Below are 21,098 nucleotides of genomic sequence, written 5' to 3'. Positions count from 1 at the left end.
TAGGGGACGACGGGAAAAAAATACGGGGTACGGTCGAAGATGTCACAATAGCGGTTGCACCGCGTGACAACCGCCTGCGCCACGCGTCTCTTCCCACCCACACACGCACGCAATTCCTCGCCGTCACTCTTTCTCTCTCGCTCTCGCGCCCGCCTTCGCCGTTCCTGGTCGCCCCCCCGTTGTGGCCCCGGGTCTCTCCTCCTCGTTTCTTCCTCTCACCCACTCAGTCAGTAAAAAGCTCAACTCGTGGCTCGTAAGTGCCACGAAAAGCTCAGTCGCTCGCGAGCTGCGCTCGAGTGCACACCTTGGTTCCGTGCGAGTGCTACGCGCGTCTCGTCCCGACATGTGAGTCTTCCGCGCGTCTCCGAGCCTGTTGACATTTTCTTCTTTTTCCTTCCTTCTCTTCTTCCTTTCCCTCCCTTTTCCGCGTTGAAACGCGCGTGCGAGCGGTGATGAGATGAAATAAATTCGCACTGGAAGACTTGAGGAGAGGGTTGCTTCACATTGATAACATGTGCTGCTTAACGACGCTGCTGATAGTTGCAGTCGCGACGATTCTCGCGCCGGTCGCTGCGACGAATCCCTTTCTCGATGCCGCACAAGGTAATTTTTCTCTTTTCTTTACGAAACCTGAAAAAAAACACAAGTTAGAATAAAAATTGAAAAGATAACGAATTTGGACGAATTAAAATTAAGAAAAATCAATGTCTACAAAATTGAAGAAATAATGTAATTTATAAGTGAATTAAAATTGATAGAAATCAATGATTACAAAATTGAAGAAATAAATTAATTTATAAGTAAAGAGTATAACTTTCATTCTTTACTTTATAGAACTATAAGTTGATAATTTTAATTCATTTGCTTTTCTAAGAATATGTGCTTGTTATTATCTCTCGCATTTCTGATAGATCACATCTAAAACTTATTGTTTTATTTGAAGAACCTGTAGAAAGAAATTGTAATAATTCACGATTAATAGCTAACAATTTTTAAATATAAGAATACTCAACTTTTGCTATCGTCGCTACATAAAATTCACAGTCATTAAACTATTATGAATCGTGCTTGAAATCGATAGGAAACAGTTGTCCCGCCAGAAATATTAGCCGTAACTTTTTACGACTGGTAAAAGGGGATTATGGGAGCCGTTATTTCAGCATGGCGGTACATTACTTATCACGACGCCAGATGAACCGTGATTATTTTTAAGATCGGCCGGCGCGATGTCGCACGCCCGAATGGCGCTTTCGCGCGGCGCGCAAAAATACGAGCCTGGGACAGATTCATTGAACCCTTCCTCGTAAGAGAGACGGAGACAGTGTGTTCGTCTTCGTAACGGCCAGAAGATATCAACGACAACTTCCCGCCATATGTGCGCAAGATCCTCCCTCTCTCCTCCGTGTTCTTCTCGTCTCCTCGTCGCGCTGATTTTTTCATGCCTGCATCCCGTCGTTCGCATGACGATTTTTAATGTCCCTCCTCGAGAGAACGATAGAGTGAGACTCGGAGAGAAACTTTTTTATCGCAATTCGAAGTCTAGTGTCCTGCTACTGTAATATATGCGCGCTCGAGTTCTCACGGATTGTCGCGCCGCAAAAAGCTCCGCCTTCTTCCGCGATGCGTGGTCGTCCGTTACATTCTTCTAGTCAACCTTTAAAACAAATTAATTTTTTTATAGAATTGCTGGATTCCTTGATTTACGTCGTGAGTATGATTTACACATACATTCCCATTCACCTTGAATGCAAATGATTCGAATGCGGAGAAGCGCGAGGATTTATTTGTCCATAAAAATAACGAGATTTTATAGAATTGTTCTGATATCGGAATTAAAAGTGTCAAGGTCGAAAGTGATCTCCCGGGAATATGTAGACTAAAAAAGTGAGTCCACTTGTTGCGAAGCTGGATAATGCGGCAATTGCCGGCGATAAATATGCGCGGTAACCGAGATAACGCGAATACTAACGATATTACGCGCGTCGCATTCTGTCCGCGATAATCGTAAATTGGGCGCAATTGCGTCTCGCATTCTATCGGGAGTTTGTTTCATCGAGATGCGGTTCCCCGCGACGATGCACCCTCTTTCTCTTCGCTTCTATCTCTCTCTGGTCCCTTTAATCTTCCCTGAAATTTACATGGTGCACGTGCGTGCGTGTGAACGAGGTGTCGCTAACGGTCCCCAGGCTCTCTGTCTTCGGTCTGGCTCCTCTCCGGAGGCATACTCGCGCACGTACAACAAGAGAAAAGAGAGAAACACACAAAGCGGAGGCATTGGCAGCGCGTATTCTCGCATAAGTATATCCGCACACGAAAGACGAAGGTGATAACATGTCGCGGTTTCTCGCTCTTCCGATTGCGTTTATCGGGACAGTGCGGAGAATATTGCGATTCTCAAGAGAGTCGAGGATTCACATAGATCAGCGTCCAAAAGAAATTTATATGTGTTAAGCTTTATAGAATAAAATATTAGCTATACAAGATATCTCAAGCTTTGTAGATGCAAATGTACAACGAAGGACAATTAATTATCTATAATGTTCATCCCTGAGTTTTCTTTTTATTTTCAATATCAAGCTTCACCTCAACAGGTTACATTGTGCTGTAGTTATGAAAACAGCATTATTGTGTAATTTCCATAAATCAACGATGATAAATCCTCATTCATCATTCATAGTTCTTCTTGATTCGCGCGAGTGATATCACGTGTGAGCCGCGCCGTAATAAATATCACCGGCGCGATTTACATAGAACGCGAATTGCATCCATGTGTCGCAAATGATTAACACATTACGTGTCGGCTCTGATGGCCGGGAGAACGCGAGAGCAATTTATTTACACGACTGGAAATTGTATGTAATTCACAGGCGCGCGTGCATTACAAAATTCGCCGCGTGATTTATAACCACGTGGCGCGAATGATTATGAAGTCCGCGTAGCATTACGCAATTATTTCATCTTAATGATATACAGCACGACACTCTTCAACGTTGTATCGCGGAGGGAAAAAATTAAACGCCGTAGATTAGCCGTAAAATGGCAAATCTGTTTGCGTTGTCCATAAAATCCCACGTGTGTTTCTTTCTTCTCCCTGATATATTTATCGGTTGTCAACGCGCAATTTTCGCGCCCGATTGCATAAATGGCAGAAAAACAGGTGTCACGCGCGACTTTTCACCGGTCGCGCGTTAATCGCGACGAATGATTACGAGAGGAGCCGTTAAACGGTCCATTCGCGATCGTAATGATCCCCATTTGAAACAGATCGCAAGCAAAAACGGAGCGCAAAACAAGCAAGCCGGTGGTCGTTTTGCGCAAATCAGTCCGTGTAAACGGTGGCGAGATAATTGGCAGCTTGTCGCTGCTGTACATACATACCTTTTTAATGCTCCAGCGAGAATGTGGATTATAATAATTCCCGAGGGCGTAAATTTGACGCCCGCTCTAGACGCGTAAAAAAAAACCGCCCGCGTGCTCCACACGCCGAGCGTGTAATTTCGCGCGTGTCTTTCCTTCTCTCTCGAACTGGAAATTAGAACGACCACTTACGCAAGGCGTAAGTATGCATAATGTGCGCGTAAGCGGACGCACAATCGCGCTCTCTCAGATCGTCGATCGGGATCGATACTGCTAATTAGCCATTAACATCCGCTCATCGCCGCCCCCGATCCGCCTTCGTAGTCCATCAATGCATTATTATGCGTCCATTTATCGGTTTTCCAAGTACTTCTAATGCCTGGGCGTAACGGAGACCTGCATCTAACGGCGCTCAATGAGCCATTATACTTTCGAAAGCTGCGCGAAATCCTAGCATTAGCTAGGGGGATACGTATTAATTTCCTGAAACTGAAACATAACCGGTATCGGTATCGCGAATATCAATTAAACGCAATGAAAATAAAATTGCTATTACTATTATTATACGGTTTTCATTATCGCGAATAAACACAGAGATTATTTTCTCGCAATATCGAGCTCTAACTCACCGTAACTTTATACTGGTTTCAATTTTTAATTTTATTATTGCCGTGTGCGTTACAGTACAAGTTTCGCAAGTTTCGAGCGTCTCGTGCGTCGTCACTCGTACCGAAACGATAATTATCACATCGACCGCACTTATATCACGCCCAATGATCGGCAATTAAATCGGTAGCACGCACTCGAAGTATTCAGAAATTTTAGGACACGTATTAACATCGCATTCTCCGGTGAGATTCACGTCAGGACTGTGTAATTTGCTTGATCGACAATTAAATCTCTCGCGGGGGGGCCTTTCTCTCGGTCCTTTTTACGAGCAGACCTCCTTTCAACGATTTCGATAATAAAACGCGGCCGTTGACGGAGCATTGCAAGATCTCACTTCGCGCGCATAATGCAATATAATAAACGGCGTGATGAGCGTAATGTTAACGCTTAATAATCGTAATAGAGATTACCTGTTACGATGATATAAATACGGAGATAAAGACGGGAGAGGATGGGAAGAGCGAGACTCGTCTGGAACGCATGATGAAGTGAATACGTGGAAGAGGCCGTGGAGTGAAGTATAGGAGAGTGCGTAAACATTTTCTGCAGGCGTGGAGAGAACTTCCTTCGATTTATCTCTCCTTACAATAGTGTTGCTGTGAAATCGCAATTTCTATCTATAAGACAAAAAAAATTTTAAATTATAATAAAGAATAATTTAAATATTAGAATAATAAAAATTTAATTAGTAATTAGAAAATTAATGTATATAACAAAGATCACACGCAGTTATTGAAATATTATAATTATTATACAGAAATATCAGATTTGAATGTAGTTTCTCATCATTTTCAATTCTGTAATATATAGAATCTGACAATGCAATATAAATTAATTATAATATTATAATTATTAATTAATATAATAGTTTTTCAATTTTCCGCATACAAAATCTGACAATATATTAAGAAATTAATTTCTTTAAAGATAGTAAGACATATATATTTTATCCATACCTACGTAATTCTAAAAGTCAGATTCCGTATTACTCTCGTACAATATAAGGAACAGAGATCGTAATTAGGAAGATACCCAGGAACTTTTTGTGGACTTTACGGCGACACCCGATGGCATTCTCCGGAGGACCGGTTGTCGCAAACTTTTTTTGTCGGAGGGGGGAGAAAAAAGAAGCGAGAGCAGAGAGATCTTGAGAGAAAGAGGGAGAGAGCGAGCAGCGAAGGGGTTAAAGGAGAGAGTGACTTCCAATCGGCAGGAGCCTCCGGAAGACTCTTCACCGTGGACCACGTGTATGTACTCCATCGTCGGTATATAAGACACTCGTGGTGTGTGCCGCGGGAGAAGGAGAGATAAATAAACACATAAAACTCCGTGACAGCTTCACGGATAAAAACATGTCGAGAGACACGTATCTCCGATCCCTCCCTCCTCTTTATCGCCCCCGCCCGTTCTCGCTCTCCGCCACCCCCCTCGTCCATTTCCTCTTTCTCTTTCTGTCTCGTTCTCTTCTCTCGCCGTGAAATGCTCGCTCGAGCGCTGCGGCGCGCACGAGCTTGATGACTGTATTAATTATGTATAATACAATTTCTCCGGCCACACGGTTCGTACTTTATTTGCGTCATTCTATTTGCGAGCAACGAGACGTTGGGTATGCGTAATCGGTGATAATGGCCAATAGTTGCGAAAGACGAAGCTCGCGACGACCAGGATTAATTGCGGTGTGATTAATGAATATCTGCTGGATCGGTGATGGAGTCTTCTATACGAGGCACGTTTATTCTTAGACCGTGAGTTTATTCGCTTTCATATCTCTGGAAAAAAAAAATAACACAAGAATTAATAATAGTTGACAGACTTTTATTATCAAGATTAAGTGTTTAATATTCTACGGAATATCCGCTTAATTACCCACTTAATTTGTTCAGAAAATTTTGCCTTGATTTATAGCTCTCGCTTATAAGAATAGTTCTTCTGTTGAGCAAAACTTCGCAAGCGTGTCATAGGTCGCGCGAGCAATTTTGCATGGAGCTTCTTGCAGCTTTTCGGGATCTTAATGCGTGTAATAATAAACTGTACATCCGCTGGTGGGCTCGTTATCTCGGGGCGTGGGAGAATCGCGCGGGTTTTACGAGCGAAATGACGCCCGGACGATGTCGCTTGCCTTCGGGCACCGAAAGGCACAGCTGCGAATGCAGTTACACGACCGCGTATGCAACTGCGAACCGCGGGCTCGTACGGAGTCCGGATGGATCGTAGGAAACCAACGTCGCGCACGACACATTCCCGCCAATCGACGTCACCCGGTCGTTTAAATTCGTTGAGGAAACGCGCGCCCGCTTCGTTCCGAGAAAAATTCGCGGCGCAACGCCGATTCGCTGCGAATTACACGCGCGAAGACGCGTTCATTGTCTCAGGACGCGTGGTCCGACATACCGAGCGTACAAGCGGGCAGGACGTGACCGGACGCGGAGATATAAATGACGCTAGTATACAAGTGATTTATATCGCAAAAAATGTCACCGATTGCATTAATAAAATTGATATTAATGCGCGCGCTTAATCAGGCGGGCGATCAGGGTGGTCCACACTCGGCGATCATAATTTATTACTCCGGCGCGATTAATATGTACAAAAATATTCCGTCGTTCCCGAGGTTTCCGTTAGAGATAGGCTTTAGCCTATGCTACTACGCACAGTCGTGTGCACCTTGTGTTTTAGACGCGGCCAGGATTTACTGCAGATGGAATCTGTCATTATCGCTGCGTGCGCACGAGCGCGAGTGTGCATTAGACGCATTCGACGTACCTGCAGAATAGCATTTGAAGAAAGAAAAAAAAAAAAGAAACAAAGCCGCAAGAGAAAACGTCGAATTAAATTTACAACGTGTCCCCGGGGCACGGCATTATGCTCGCGCAACATGTAATCTAGCGAACGAATAAACACAAGGCGTTCGATCGTTGGCAGAAGGATTCGTAGGTATTATATTGTCGCGGGCGGTTGCGTTTCCTATTTTGTTATGCTAATGTTGAGAGACGGCCAAAGCGCGCGGGACTCCGAGCTCTTTCATCCTTCTCCCTCCCTCGCTTCATCAAGCGCATTAATGACATTTAAAATGCCACCGGTCTCGCTCCGTGGAATCTTAAATTAGTCAAATTAAACGGTCCACTTTAGGCGCTATTTGTCTCTGCTCGGCACACCGCTATTATCGTGTCGATTTTTTTTTTTTTTTATGAGCCTGCTGCATGATATAATTAGCAGTCCTCTCGTGTTATAATTTCCTGTTCGTGTTCTTCGTTTTGTCAACAAATTTCGAGATCATGACTCTGGAAAATAAAGAAATATATGAATATATGAATATATATGAATATATGAATCATATATATGAATCAATTTGAATCGCATTCGTCGATCAAATGTTTCTCTTCGGAGTCACGGATTTTTCGGCTTCTCGGGTAGCGCGTAACGAGTGGGATAAAGTGAAGGGGGCTCCGCAGTTTAGATCGGTGTAAACGCCGGATGGCCGCGAACGACGCCGGCTATTTTTGTGTCGTCCGCAACAGGAGCCACAAAACGACGCGTTTAAAGGCGCGACGGCACTTGTCGCCGCAAATTTCACGTGGAAAAGTCAAGGCTCTTTGCGGTGAGGTCTCGATTAAGGCGTCGTAAACGACCAGCCCGAGTTTTTACGGCGACGAGGTGGTGCGAATGCGCCTCCCATGCGTAATGAGTAAAAGAAACAAAACCTCTCACGATCCAAGTCACGGTAGAAACAAAAAAGTAGGTCTCGGCGTTATCTACAACAACTGTCGTGTGGAAAATGTAATTCACCTTTCACAAGTCATCTTGTCGCTGGTATATTTTTGGAACAGACGTGAGTAACTCGGTGACAAACGGATAAGTGCCAGGTGTCGGTGACCGAAACTGATATCCAGTCAAACATTCGGAATTTATTCTGTAATAGGAGAACGTTTCTCGGGACGAGCACCCTCCTGTTTGCTTAGGAAAGCAAACGATTAATATTCTCCATTCCAGGCAATAGCTCTTTGTAAGCGTCGTCAAGTTTAAACGGTCCTGTAATTTTATAAAAGAATATTTCATAAGTGTTTTATAACTTTCAAAGAAAGTTTCACGTTTATGCACTCATATTTGACTTCTACGCATTCCGAAAGAAACTCTACAAAGTGTGTTCTACACTTGCACGAGTGTATATACATACGTAACCGGAATCAAATAATTCCTCGAAATGAAGCGAGAGAGGAGCACAATTTGCTTTTAATTGGTATCTATTAGCTTCATTGTAACGCAGTGCATAACGTGTCGACGCCGGCGGCCCTTACGATTTCAGCCGGCATTCAAAAGCCTCCTTTCACACGAGTCACTTTGATCGAACCCGCATGTTAACCCCCGTAAAGTCGTTAAAGATCTTTCACGTCAAACGTGACACGATGGGAGGAGCCGTTGACAACCGTTCACGTTCAGAAATATAGAAATAAGAATAACAGCATGCTGGTGTACGTGTGTACATTATTACGTCACAATCGGGGCGTTGTGAGGGCGACAAACTGTCGTGAGCCAGCGACACAAGTCTAAGCAGCGTTGAAAAATTAATTCCTGGAAATTATCTTAAAACAATCGTATCGGTGTCGAAGTTTGTCGTTTAAGTACGAAAGAGAAGGCTCGAACGAGTGGCAGGATGTCTTATTCGATTGTTCGATCCAAATGACGTGCTGGACAATTCCCCTCCGCCGTTTAATAATTGAAGACGCTGGGAAGAAAGGGGACACACGGAATATTCCTTGGCTGCACGCCACCGCAGTTGTTAGACGGAACGAAAACTTTAATATTTAAGACCGCCAGCGAAAAATACTCGCTACTCGGAAAGTCTTCGCTTTTGTCCTCGTTTTCTCACCAAATAGAGCGTTTTGCAAATCTAGGTTTCGTCATTTAAATAAATCATTGTGGCGATAAATACGAGATTTCGCTTCGAAAATGCAAAATGTGCAACGAAGACGGTCTGTTGTAATTCTATACAAGTGAAAATAAAATAAATATTCAAATCTTTTTTTTTTCGTTTAAATCTTCTATATGTGAGGTCCTTCCGTGGCGCCGGTAGAGTTTTGACACATACGTACCCTCATCTGGACCCTCGAAAACGGATCCCTTCTATTCCTCTCAGCCCTCTTAATTTGACGCAATGCAGGACACGCGTCTGTTTTGTGTCGGCGGGAAAGCCGGAAAAATGATTCTCGGCAACGTGTCCGCCGGACTTTATCTTCCATGTGTGCGAAACTAATATCCGCTTTCTCTTTCTGTCGCAGAGATGTCCTGTTGCTCAATGGCTGCTGGATCCTGTCGGAATGTCTGCTCCAAGGTATGCATCTTAAATAGCGTAGTGCACTTCGCGTTCCTCCATTGAGAAATCTTGAGAGGAAACTTCTTGAGATACTCTCGCATCAAGACAAGAGTGTTCGCAACAACGAGCAATTCGTAAAATTCGAGATATCTGTAAAGATACGTTTTTTTTTTTTTTTTTTTCACGATAAGAAATTAATCGTTCGGCCGCGCGTTCCGACGAGCCGCGGAATACACAATCTATTAATTATACGCGGCAAGAAGCCTCGTGGGAATTTCAAAAAGACAAATCTCGCCGACGTAATTATTTGCCGGGAACGAATGCGATATCGCGCGGCTGATAAATATCCGTGAACCGACCCCGGGACGATAAAGGACACGAAATATGTCGTGTCCGCGGATATATTAGGATCCGGGAAATAAAAAGGGAATAGCAGAGAGAAAGAGAGAGAGCGAGAGAAAGGAAATGGATAGGTGAAAAAAAAAGGGGAAGAAAAAGAAGGATACCTTGTTGCTGCCTTCGATGAGGGTTTCACGACGTGGGGTGGTGCGTCTCGCCGCAGCTTCTTTAGAGGTGACTGCGGGGACCCCCTCTCTTCCGAGATAATATCGGAGACACCGGGGACCCGCTGCGAGATTTACGCGTGGCCCCTCCGGAGGCGTCCCGTGGGTTCATTCATACGCAAATATTACGAATTGACGCGTTGAACACGGTGCATGTACCACGCCTTATCAACGATATCGTGTCTCCGCGCAGTTTATGCGAAGGAGAGGGATGTACCTTGGGTGCGCTTTTGTTGATTTCTGATTGTAGAATCACGTATAAGGATCTCATCCAGGGATATTTTATTGCCGGGAGTCGCGGAGGCTGCAACATGAATTTATTCTCAATGTCAATATATTTCAAAGTTTCGAATGAATAAATCGAGAATAAAATTATTCGTCAGAATAATGAAGTTTTGTACAAAAGTCCAGCATAATCTTCCATACAACTTTGTATAAAAGTTAGCATAATTTGTTGTAGGTGTAATTTTATATTTTGTATAAATTATATGTATATATTTAATATAATTTATAATATTAAAAAGTTTGAGATGTGTAATATGAAATAATAACCTGAGATGCAAGTAAACTTTGAGAGAGTCTCTCGAGATTGCCTTGTCTGACTACTGATGAGCGCTTCATTCTCGATTATCTCACAGCGAAATAACCGGAAATCATGATGGAAACTCTGAATTATGTGATGGGTTTTCTAAAGTAAACAGTAAAGATGTTTCTTCCTCGAAGACACGGGATTTTTTCTTCTTTTTTTCGTTTAGACCAGAGCAATATATTTATTATATTTATATAGCGAATCTTTGAGCTTCTCCTTTTTCTTCTTTTCTTAATCGCATCACTTTTCTCTTGCGTTGAGGGCAATAAATTCTATATTTTTAAAATTCTTTACTATGCCTAAAAAAATATAAAACATTTAAAAACGTGGTAATGTCATTTATGGTTTCTATGAAAAAAATGCAATGGTTTATTACGTCAATTTGGAAAGATTGCAGCTGACTACCGATTTAATTAGTCGACCGACACCTCGCAGTCGTTTGCGGCATCGTTTGGGAGTTCGGCAAATGCGAGCGCTGGGCAAATTATGAAAGCTTGCGGCTCTATTTCGGTATCTTTTGATCTCGGCTTTGGACCGGCGGTCGTCGAGGTTGATTTATTTGTTCCAGAACATATGAGCTTTGAAGTAGCGTTTATTTCAGATTTTTGCGAATGATAATATTTCCGCGCGTCGATATTAAAAATAGAGAGACGGTAGAATTATTTTTTAATGGTCTCGCATTTTATCTGAAAGATTATCCGAAAATTGTATACTTTATTAAACTTTTGTATTTAGCGATATATAGAAATTTGTCGTTATATGTCAAAATTTTCTTTGCTGTTGCAAAAAAAAATTTGTCAGTGGAAAATGCATCCCCTTTCTACATGGCGACGAGGCCCGGCTGCGCATACCTCCCAGAATATACCGCGACGGAAATACGTACATCGTTTTCACAACTCCCCATCACTCGCCTCTAACATTTAACAGGTCTAACTTGGCAGAAATACTCTGGGAGTGTCGATCGCGATTGTTAAATTATTGCATGCACAAAATAAATCCCATTATTCTACGGAGAAAAAATTAAAAAAAAAAGTGCTAAATATATAAAATATAAATGGTAAAAAATTTTCAAATTATTAAGTGTGTGTTTTTAACACATTTAGCAGTGTGCGTTCTTTGTTTGATAAAAAGAATGCAATATTAATTTATCATCGTGGTCAAAGTATAAAACAGCTTTAAAAATTGTTATTTTGAGAATACGACTGGGTGATCGATAATTTACGTTCCGTAGTCGAATACGACCTTTGACTGAGCCCATCGCCACAGCCCGTCAGGACCCACCGCATGTTGATGGATGGTCGTAACTCCCGACCGTGATGGACATACTGAGTGGATCCCGGCGTGTCCTCACGCAGGACACCGATTGAATCCGGAATGAGGATTAAGCGAACGAATGTACGGCCGATATCTGGCTACGTGGATGATTGTCATTCAGTGACGAGCAACAGGAAATCGCGGGGCCCGCGCGTTGCATTCGTGTCCTTGATTCTTAATAGCCACTAATGCGCCACTTCGCATTTTGAATTTGGAAAGTCCTCGACGCTCGATGGCGAGGCAATGAAGCATTGAAGGAATTGACGCCGGAATTGGAATCCGTTGAAATCATTTACATTTATGCAACGAGCTTCTTTCTTGCGACTTTATTGCTATTTGTATCTTCCTCTCGAAGTGATTTTAGATCTTCGAAATGCGACGTCTGGAAATCATTTTTATCTCTCAACATATTTAAAATCTTTTTTTTTTTTCGTAATTTTATGATTTTGTAAAATAATTTTATCACAACTTACGTTTCGTTTTTATGACAATTTTGTCGTTTCAGATATCCTTGGTGGTTATGGGTGCCGATATTGAAGCAAGGGAAAACGCCACGCAACGGCTGCTGGAGTTTTGTTCTATGGAGTTGGTGAGTCTTGCCGCGATTTACTTCGATTCACTTCGAAGATTTTAGTCCCACGCAATCGACGCCCGCTTGTTCCATTCATTCAACTCGAATCTGGATCGGAAGCCCCCCGCACAATGGGCACCTTAAACGATCCAGGATGTCTGCAATGCGATCCGCGTTTTTTTCACCCGCTGTTTTATGAAAAATGATCTCGGGATCTCGCGGTCGATCGGTCGATTGTGGCACTTCCTTTATCATTTTTTTTTTTATGACTATCTTCTCTCACACTCGAATCTTTTTTTCCAGGTAAACTTTTGGACTTGTGTGAACTCGACGTTGAACAGTAAGTGTCTCGTCGCGTCGTCGCGCGGTAACGTCGCCTTTGAATACCGAGTCATTTGAATTTTTATAGATCTCACGAGAAACGAAGATTGGATCGGCCGAGGATGCTGCCGTCTCGCGCAGAATCCCAGGTGTCGCACGACCTGCGCCGTCTCGGGTTCCACGGATGATCTGAATGGAGACTGCCGACCGAGCGACGAGCCCGAGTTTTTCTTCTGCCTGGAGAAGCGCGAGGAGGCCGAGCGATGCTGCAGCACTGTCTCCAACGACACTTGCAGAACTATCTGCAAGGATATCTTTTACAAGCCCGGCAAGCAGTCCAGTTTGAAATTGTACAGCAGCAAGGGATGCTTCCATCAGATTCCCAAATGTCTGAAGAGCGTGGCCGAAGTTAAACACGCCGAAGATCCGAAGCAACGTCAGTTATCAATTATCTATAATCAAAATCAAATTCAAAATATGAATCGATTTATAAATAATTATTAAATTTGATTTTCTGTAGTTATATGAAGTAATATAAAGTATATAAATTATAATCTGTAAAGTGATTAATTATATAATAGCAATTTAAAATATTGCGTTATTATAAGTCAAGTTTTTATATATTATTTATAAAGAAACGCTATTATTTATTCAGTTAATGATTTCATCAGATTTTTCAGCGATATAATTTTCGCGTTAAATATTGAAGAATTTAAAGTTTAATTGACAACTAAAAGAAAAATATTTTCATTTAACAAGAAAATTGAATCATATATCAATATTTTTTAATCAATCGATTCGTCATCTATGATTCCATATCAAATTGAACAAATTCTACAGATTTACATTGTTGCAACGAAGCCACGACTCCGGCCTGTCTAGAGACATGTCGCAAGACTCTACATACCGCGACCACCGACCAGGAGATCATGGACGCCCTGACGGAGAAATGCAGTCCCGTGTTGCCGCAGTCGCCGATGTGGAGCTGCCTATTGAAGTCGAGCTCGACGAAACCGGCGCGTGTGCCGTTGGATGCTGGCAAGCTGGCGTGCTGCACGAAAGCTGCGAGATCTTCCTGTCAAACTTTGTGCTGGCGTGCCTTTCAGGCTGACTGGGAAACCGCCTGGGCACAGTTGGACACGCAGTGTCTCTCGTCGAGCTCGGAGGGTGAGCTAAGAAGGTGCCTCGAGGACGCGGATGATCCCTGCGAGATGGGCTGTTCCGGTTTGTCTTACTGCGCGCGGTTTAACGATAGGTCCACCACTTTGTTCAGGTACAAAATACTTGGTTGCATCAATTGCTCGAATTAAATAAGCTGAAGTTCCGTGATCTGGAACAAAAATAAAAATTAATTAGTCTCGAATAATGCTTCTCGGTAAAATTTAAAAAAAAAAAAAAAAAAAAACACTTTTCTGCTTCGTCTCACAATTAAATATTAAATTCTCACCAGAACATGCACGGCCACGGCCGACGAGGCAGCCAAGTGGGAGGCCGATCATTGGTCCAGAGGCGGCATCATTCGCGGCTTAAGCGTGCCCGTGCGCGCAGCTGCTTCTTGTCCGGTGAAGACTCTGCGCGCGGCGGCCTGCCTTCTGCAATTGCGACCTTGCGAGACCAGAATCCACGAGACGCGACTCTGCCGCGAAGATTGCTTGGAACTGATGGCAAGTTGTGTCGATTGGAGCGCGATCACCGGACCCCACACAGCGGCTACTCTGTGCGCTAAGCTGTCACCGGGCAGACCGGATACGCCGTGCGTTTCATTGAGGCCTTTCCTGGATGATCCGCCGGGGGTCGTGACACATCCCGAAGAGGATATCACGACGCCGTGCAAGCGGAATCCCTGTCCACAGGGCCAGATCTGCGTGCTTCAGCCGAACGGCGCCAAGATCTATCGTTGTCTACCGGCTTGCTCCCTCGGCGAGATGTCAAAGCAACTGGTCCCGGTCGGCTCCTGGGTCCAGATCCCGCGGTATGATCAGCAGGGGTGCTTGAAGATCTGCCAGTGCACGCTGCACGGTTTAGAGAAGTGTCGTGTGCTCAATTGCTTCAATTTCAAGTCCTGCTGGGTGCACAACCGTTTCATCCAGCACAAGGAAAGCTTCTACCTCGAGTGCAATCTCTGCCATTGTTACGAGGGCGAGTTTACATGCTCCAAGAGAAGCTGCGGCGAGCAGCGCGCGCTGTCCTTGCCCTGCGATTGCCCGGCCCATTACGTTCCGGTTTGCGGCAGATTGGGCTTCACCTTCGCGTCCGCTTGTCTGGCGAAGTGCGCCGAGCTGTCGGCGACCGAGGTGGAGTTCGGCAGCTGCTCCAGTCGCGATCCCTGCGTGCCGCATCCCTGCGACAGCGCGGAAAAGTGTGTCCGCAGGCCCAGAGTCTGCTTGTCGCGCTTGCACAAGCCTTGCCGGCAGTACGAGTGCGTGCCAATAGACTGCAGTCCGCGCGAGGAGTCCAGCGGACCGGTTTGCGACCGGGAGAATCGTCAGTATGCCTCCGTCTGCGCTATGATCCGAGCCGGGGCCAGCTTGAACTACAGGGGACCTTGTCTGAAGGGGTGCAGTCTACGAGGTCCGGTGTGCGGCATCAACGGCGAGGTCTACGATAACGAATGCGCGGCCTGGGCCGAAAGGACCGTCGTGGATTACAAAGGTCCTTGCGTCGCCGTGGGCCTCATAGAGGAACAGGCAAAACCTAGCTGCGGCGATGCTGTTCAGTGTCCTGCCTTGGTGGAACCGTACTGCATCGGAGTCACTCCTCCAGGCGCCTGTTGTCCCGTTTGCGCAGGAGCGGCGAGATTGTTTTATTCGAAGAAACAGGTGGGTACTTTGTACTTCTTTTCCATTCTTCCATTTTTTGTCGAAGTATTCTTTTTGTCTTCTGGACGTTTGGAATCCTCGTTACAAAAAATCGAAAATGGGGAAAGTGTCCTCATACAAGTTATTAATATCATTTTTAAATCATTTCTGCTTCTCAAAAAATAAACATTTAGAAAAAACATTTTTTATAAATTATAATAATTATAATTAAGTTTATAATCGATTCATTAAAATGACTTTCGAATACGATAGTCTTTAGATGTAGTTTAAACATTAGTTTATACATTAATTAATATATTAATAAATTATAATTTTAATCAATTCATAAATTTTTGGAGCGTTGAAATGTTTATGGTTTCCTCAGAATATTTGTCTTCCCTCTTGCAGTTGGACAGAATCTATTATATGATGGATGAGGAAGCCGACAAGGATTCCGTCACCTTAGAAACTCTTCTGGTCGCTCTAGGTCGTCAATTGCAAGTGGCACAATGCGCTGTTCGCGGCATGATAACGCCTGATCGCGATGTTTTCATCGTCGTTCAGCCGATTACTAAAAAGCCATCGGCGTTGCAACTGCGAGCTTGCGTGACAGAGACGGAGAAGCTCGTGATCAGGATTTCGGAGAGGAGTCCCAGAATCGTGGCGGAGGTTCCGCTTGGTTCGCTGACGAGGGCTGAAGTGGCTCATGGTTATGTTTCTAGTGCCATGGAAATTCGAGCTTGTCTCACGACGCTTATCATTACTATCTGCGTGCTAACTTCATGAATACACTTACATCAAGAGGAAAATGAGATACATCGCTTATCTTGTCCAGTACGATTCTGAAATATTTTAACTGATCGCGTGGAAGTATCCGAATTCATTATTATGAATTCGAATCGAAAATTACAGTCCTAAGCGATGAATCTCGTTTTCTTTTCCGTTCGTGGTGCCGCAAGCATTTCTTTACCTAATCGCGACGCCATTCGCGACGGCGAATGTCTACAGCGTGTCTCATGTCTGTGATTTTTCTAGTGCCTTCTAATAGCATACAGCAGCATAGGATGTATTTTTAGTTATCGATTAATATTGCCAAAGAGAAAAAAAAAAAAGAATATATATCGAGAGCGAATGTACAAAAGATGTAGGATTCATCACGTGCAAAAATGTCACGGGTAATCGAGAACTGCTCATTGTAAGTTGTAAATAAGAAGAGTCCTTAAATTTAAGTTATATCAGTTCATCCACGTATTGATCGACGTATCGGTATATTGTGTGTTCGCATATGTGACTTTTACACAGCGTGTCTTGAAAAAAAAACCCAATAAGTTTAAGATAATTTCGTTACTGAATTTTCCGTTAAAAGATAATCAAAACTATCAAAAACTCTTTATAAATTGAATATTTTTCTGGCACACGCTGTGTAGGTACGGTTTTACGCTGCTGAGTGTTCCAAATCTTCATATTTTACATGACGAATAAATAAACTGAAAGAACCCATTAAAAGAAAATGCGGGTGTTTGCATATTATTTGTAAATCTGTGAAATTTGGATCGCCCGCAGTGGTTCGTGCCAATGATATGGATAATGCTCCCATAATCGTTAAGTATTTTGTTATTGTACTGTTAAATATAAACAAATACCAACTCTTTGTTTATATGTATAATAAATTTCTAACCTTCATCGTCTACATCCGTATATGATACCATGTAAATTTTACAAAACTTTGTAGCGACCACGTGACGCGGTGTGAGCGCCGGACGCCTGCAGTTTGATGAGCTCCTCCTTGATAAGTCGTGACACTTCCGCCTTCGCTTTGCTGACCGCTAATTCGCTCGTTGATTCTATCGCCAGGTATAACTTCCTTTCGCCTTCCGGTGGTGTCTTCCCAGGTGCAATGTATGTTCCACGTACTGTAAGACCAGCCTCAGAGTATTCTGATATCTGAGCTAGAGCCTCCTTACTCGTGACCCGCCATCTAGCTTGTTGCGGAAAATCGTTGATCTCAAGTTCCTCCTCGTACTTGCGGAATGTTTGCTCGCCCGTCTCTGCGTCGCTCTCCACGAGATCCTCCTCGCGCGGCTGATAATTCAATTTTGTATTCAGTTTGGCCGCCAATTGTTCAGCGACTGTTTTTGCCTGCGCGCAGAGAAATAAGTGTTATTTATTTATTTATTTAAATGACTGTAATTATACACCGCAGTAATATTTGAAGAAAAATTCTTACCGTAATAAGATTCGTAGGTCCCGCACCCTTGAGTATGGCTTCCGCCGCTTGCTGAGTGGCGCCTTTCGCCTCGGCGCCCAAATTTTTCGCAATGTTGATCTTTGACGCCAATCTCCTAGCCAATTCCAACTTATCAGTGGCGCTAGGCACTGGTTGCCCGGGCACCGTAATACTCGTTGCGGTCGGCCTGGCTATCTCGCGAACTGTTCGCTTAGGCGCCAGCATACTCTCGATCTGTTGGTCGATATCGTTCTCTATGTCCTCATCGTCAGAGTCTTGCAGTCCTAGAGCTGCCTTCTGGAATTTCTTTTTCTCGTTCGCCAAAGCGGCTTCCGATTCGTCAAACTTAAAACCTTTCCCGCTGAAACCACCTCCGGTATGGACTTTCTTTCCGTCTGCGGCTTGGCGAGCTTTGTAGCCCTCCCACAACTGACGCAACGGTTCCGGCACGGGTACACCCGCTAATTCGTGCGCACGTAGAATATCGCCGGCGTAACGTTCCTGTTCTGACGTGATAAAGGTATACGCATATCTGAAAAAAAAATGTAATATAATTAATTTGTAAAAAAATATTTTGTATCATTAAGACTAAAATTTATCTTACCCTTTATTTCCAGCACGACCAGTTCTACCGCATCTGTGTACGTAATCCTCATAATGATTAGGACAATCATAATTGATGACCAATACCAAGTGTTTGACATCCAAGCCTCTAGCAGCGACAGATGTAGCCACGAGCAATTTCGTTCGTCCGGCTTTGAAGTCCAATATGGTCGAATCTCTGTCGCATTGGTCAATACCACCATGAAGAGACATGCACGAGTACGAGGCTTTCATAAGATCCTTTAACAATGTATCTGCGTTTTCCTGTTTGTCCACAAATATAATGGTGGAGCCTTTATCCTGGTAATGCCCAAGAATCTCGAGCAGTTTGTAGAACTTTTGATCTTCCTCGAGCACAACAACATGTTGCTCGACGTCCTTACAAACAACAGAACGTCCGCCGACCTGCACTTCGACCGGTCTGGTGAGTATTCTCCTGGCTAACGCCTCCATCTGTCGAGGAAATGTCGCGCTGAACAGCACCGTCTGTCGGTCCGGTCTTACGTTCTCCATAATACGCATCACTTGCGGCTCAAAACCCATGTCAAACATCCTATCGGCTTCGTCGAGCACCACATACGTCACTCGACGTAAATTGGTCACTCGTCCGCTGTTAGCGGCGAGCATATCGATCATTCTTCCTGGTGTGCACACGATAATCTCGGCTCCTCTTTTAAGTTCTGCTATCTGTTCGGAAATTCCGGTTCCACCGTAAACACACACATGGGAAAGACCCAGTGACTTCGTGAATTTCTTCGAATCCCTACCGATTTGCATGCACAATTCTCTAGTCGGTGTCATGATCAGTGCAATTGGTCCGTCTCCATCAGCTAGCGGTGGCTGATCGAGTATATGACGAAACATTGGTAACAAAAAAGCTAACGTTTTTCCGCTTCCAGTTTTTGCGATACCTATAAGATCACGACCAGACATGATCGCCGGAATCGCCTGGCATTGAATAGGCGTTGGTTTCTCATAACCAAGTTTTTTCAATACTTCTAATTCTTTTTTAGTCACACCGCATTGTGCCCAAGATTTTATAGGTTTTGGACATCCTTTGCCTTTCACACGAATACCTTCCAATTCTTCTTTGTACGCCTCTACTTCTTCTGGCGTCATCCTTGCTGTAAGTATATTTAACAGTATATTTATTTACATGATAAAAAAATGTACGACATAAAAAAGTGAAGAGCGCCATACCAATTTCGGGAACTTCAACATAGAAAGATTTTCGGAATGGTTGATAATCTGTTGTAGCGTGATCAACTTTGGCCAATTCTCGCTTCTGCTTGTTCGCTATACCAGCCGCAGTTTCATGAAGATTTTCGCCCTCTTCTTCGCTGGAATACTCCAAGCCGTCTTGATTTTGCTCAATCAATTCTCCTTTTTGTTTCTGAACTTTTTTCTTAGCCACACCAGTCACAATGACTACGCCACCACTTTGTGCTCCAGAATTAGTGCCATTATTGGCACTTTTCGGAGCTTTGCTGTCAAATTTATTCACTTTCCTTACTTCTTCTTGAACCTATTGTGTCAGATATATTGAAAGTCTATATAAAATTAGATTACGTATAAATTTCCACAATACTTACCTCTGCCATAAAAGCATCAAGTGGATCAATTTCTTCTTCATTTTTTACTTCTTCCTTTATTTCTTCAACTTCTTCTTTTACACCTTCTTCTTTTGCCTCCTTGCTGTTATTCTGTACCACAGGAGTCTCTTCATCACTATCATCCTCAAGGGACCACTTTTTCATGGGTAGCTGAAGATTTGCCAAAATAGATGTCTTACCGTCTTTTTTTGTTGCTTCCAGTTCTTTCTTCTTCCTCTCTGCTCGCCATCTTTCTATCCTCTCCCTTCTTTTTTGCATTTCCAATTCTAGTCTCTTTTGCTCTTCTTCCTGCAATATTAATCATACCATACACCAATTTCTTTTCTTCGCATAATCTTTAAAAACTTACCTTATCTAACTTTGTATGATCAAAAGGCAACTCTTCACTGTCGCCTTTCTCTTTATCTTTTCTATCGCGTGACCGAGACCTGTTTGATCGTTCTTTGCCGGAGCGCGAAGACTTTGAGCCTGTAAGACGCTTTTCTTTACTGTCTCCACTAGTATACCGAGAACAATCAATGTCAACAAATTATTTCATTGTCATGAATATCAAAAACAACTTGGATATATTTGTGACTAAAGAGGAAAATAAGTGTCATGAACAATTGTTACAGATTAAGATACTGCAACTCTTTAAAGAGGTATACCGTTTTCTTTCCCGGTCTCTGTCCCTTTCAGAACGCTCCCTTCTGTCGCTCCTGTCTCTATCTCTGTCTCGTGAACGACTTCTTCGTTCTCTATGTCGACCCTTGTCTCGGTCCCTTTCACGATCTCTGCTTCTCGATCGTCGTCGTTTCTTTTCAGGTTCGGCCGATCGGGATCTAGATCTCGATCTTGACCTTCGTCGATGATGCCTGTCCCTAAATGAACATTTATTCGTAATGATTAAATCAACGATGAAATCAAAATTTAACTAAATTACCAACATAACCTTAAAAATACAAAATGCAAAAGACTACTTACTTGTCGCTACTTCGCACCATATTTAATTATAATTCTATTGCCCTTAAGTAATTAAATACTTGAGGCGTTAATTGTGCATCACTTATTTTTAGTATTACCATTAATTAATATTTCGCCGAGCTCGAAGTTGAATTATACAGCTTCCATTTACTGCTTAACGTGCTGCGCAAAGCGCTTTGCGCAGCCATGTATGTCACTA

At 43.4% G+C, this 21,098-nt stretch overlaps 2 protein-coding genes across 2 annotated transcripts; one reads left to right on the top strand and one right to left on the bottom strand.

Moving 5' to 3' along the window:
• Positions 1-222: 222 nt before the first annotated feature.
• Positions 223-17,144, top strand: Reck (Reversion-inducing-cysteine-rich protein with kazal motifs). Its single transcript, XM_012365397.2, has 8 exons — positions 223-603; positions 9,303-9,355; positions 12,309-12,392; positions 12,678-12,714; positions 12,784-13,131; positions 13,536-13,968; positions 14,146-15,514; positions 15,902-17,144. The coding sequence occupies exons 1-8, from the start codon at positions 513-515 to the stop codon at positions 16,277-16,279; spliced, it is 2,793 nt and encodes a 930-aa protein (XP_012220820.1). The 5' UTR covers positions 223-512; the 3' UTR covers positions 16,280-17,144.
• Positions 17,141-21,088, bottom strand: Prp5 (pre-mRNA processing factor 5). Its single transcript, XM_012365396.2, has 8 exons — positions 20,900-21,088; positions 20,584-20,796; positions 20,286-20,433; positions 19,916-20,224; positions 19,524-19,848; positions 18,325-19,447; positions 17,721-18,252; positions 17,141-17,632 (listed from the first exon to the last, which is right to left on the bottom strand). Exons 1-8 carry the CDS (start codon positions 20,917-20,919, stop codon positions 17,210-17,212), a joined length of 3,093 nt encoding a protein of 1,030 aa, XP_012220819.1. The 5' UTR covers positions 20,920-21,088; the 3' UTR covers positions 17,141-17,209.
• Between the last annotated feature and the right edge of the window lie 10 nt (positions 21,089-21,098).

This window comes from Linepithema humile, chromosome 6 (genome assembly GCF_040581485.1).
Source record: "Linepithema humile isolate Giens D197 chromosome 6, Lhum_UNIL_v1.0, whole genome shotgun sequence".
In the NCBI taxonomy this organism is placed as follows: domain Eukaryota; kingdom Metazoa; phylum Arthropoda; class Insecta; order Hymenoptera; family Formicidae; genus Linepithema; species Linepithema humile.
Note: the sequence above shows the minus strand (reverse complement) of the source record. Positions and strands in the feature narration are given on the sequence as shown.

What these genes read in the sequence shown, in the direction of transcription:
- Reck (XM_012365397.2), top strand. Translation starts at nt 513, where the DNA reads ATGTGCTGCTTAACGACGCTGCTGATAGTTGCAGTCGCGACGATTCTC. An exon ending in AGTTTTGTTCTATGGAGTTG is followed by an intron (nt 12,393 to 12,677) that starts GTGAGTCTTGCC and finishes CTTTTTTTCCAG; the next exon opens with GTAAACTTTTGGACTTGTGT. An exon ending in TGTGAACTCGACGTTGAACA is followed by an intron (nt 12,715 to 12,783) that starts GTAAGTGTCTCG and finishes GAATTTTTATAG; the next exon opens with ATCTCACGAGAAACGAAGAT.
- Prp5 (XM_012365396.2), bottom strand. Translation starts at nt 20,919, where the DNA reads ATGGTGCGAAGTAGCGACAA. An exon ending in GGTCGTGCTGGAAATAAAGG is followed by an intron (nt 18,253 to 18,324) that starts GTAAGATAAATT and finishes TTTTTTTTTCAG; the next exon opens with ATATGCGTATACCTTTATCA. An exon ending in GACCTACGAATCTTATTACG is followed by an intron (nt 17,633 to 17,720) that starts GTAAGAATTTTT and finishes CTCTGCGCGCAG; the next exon opens with GCAAAAACAGTCGCTGAACA.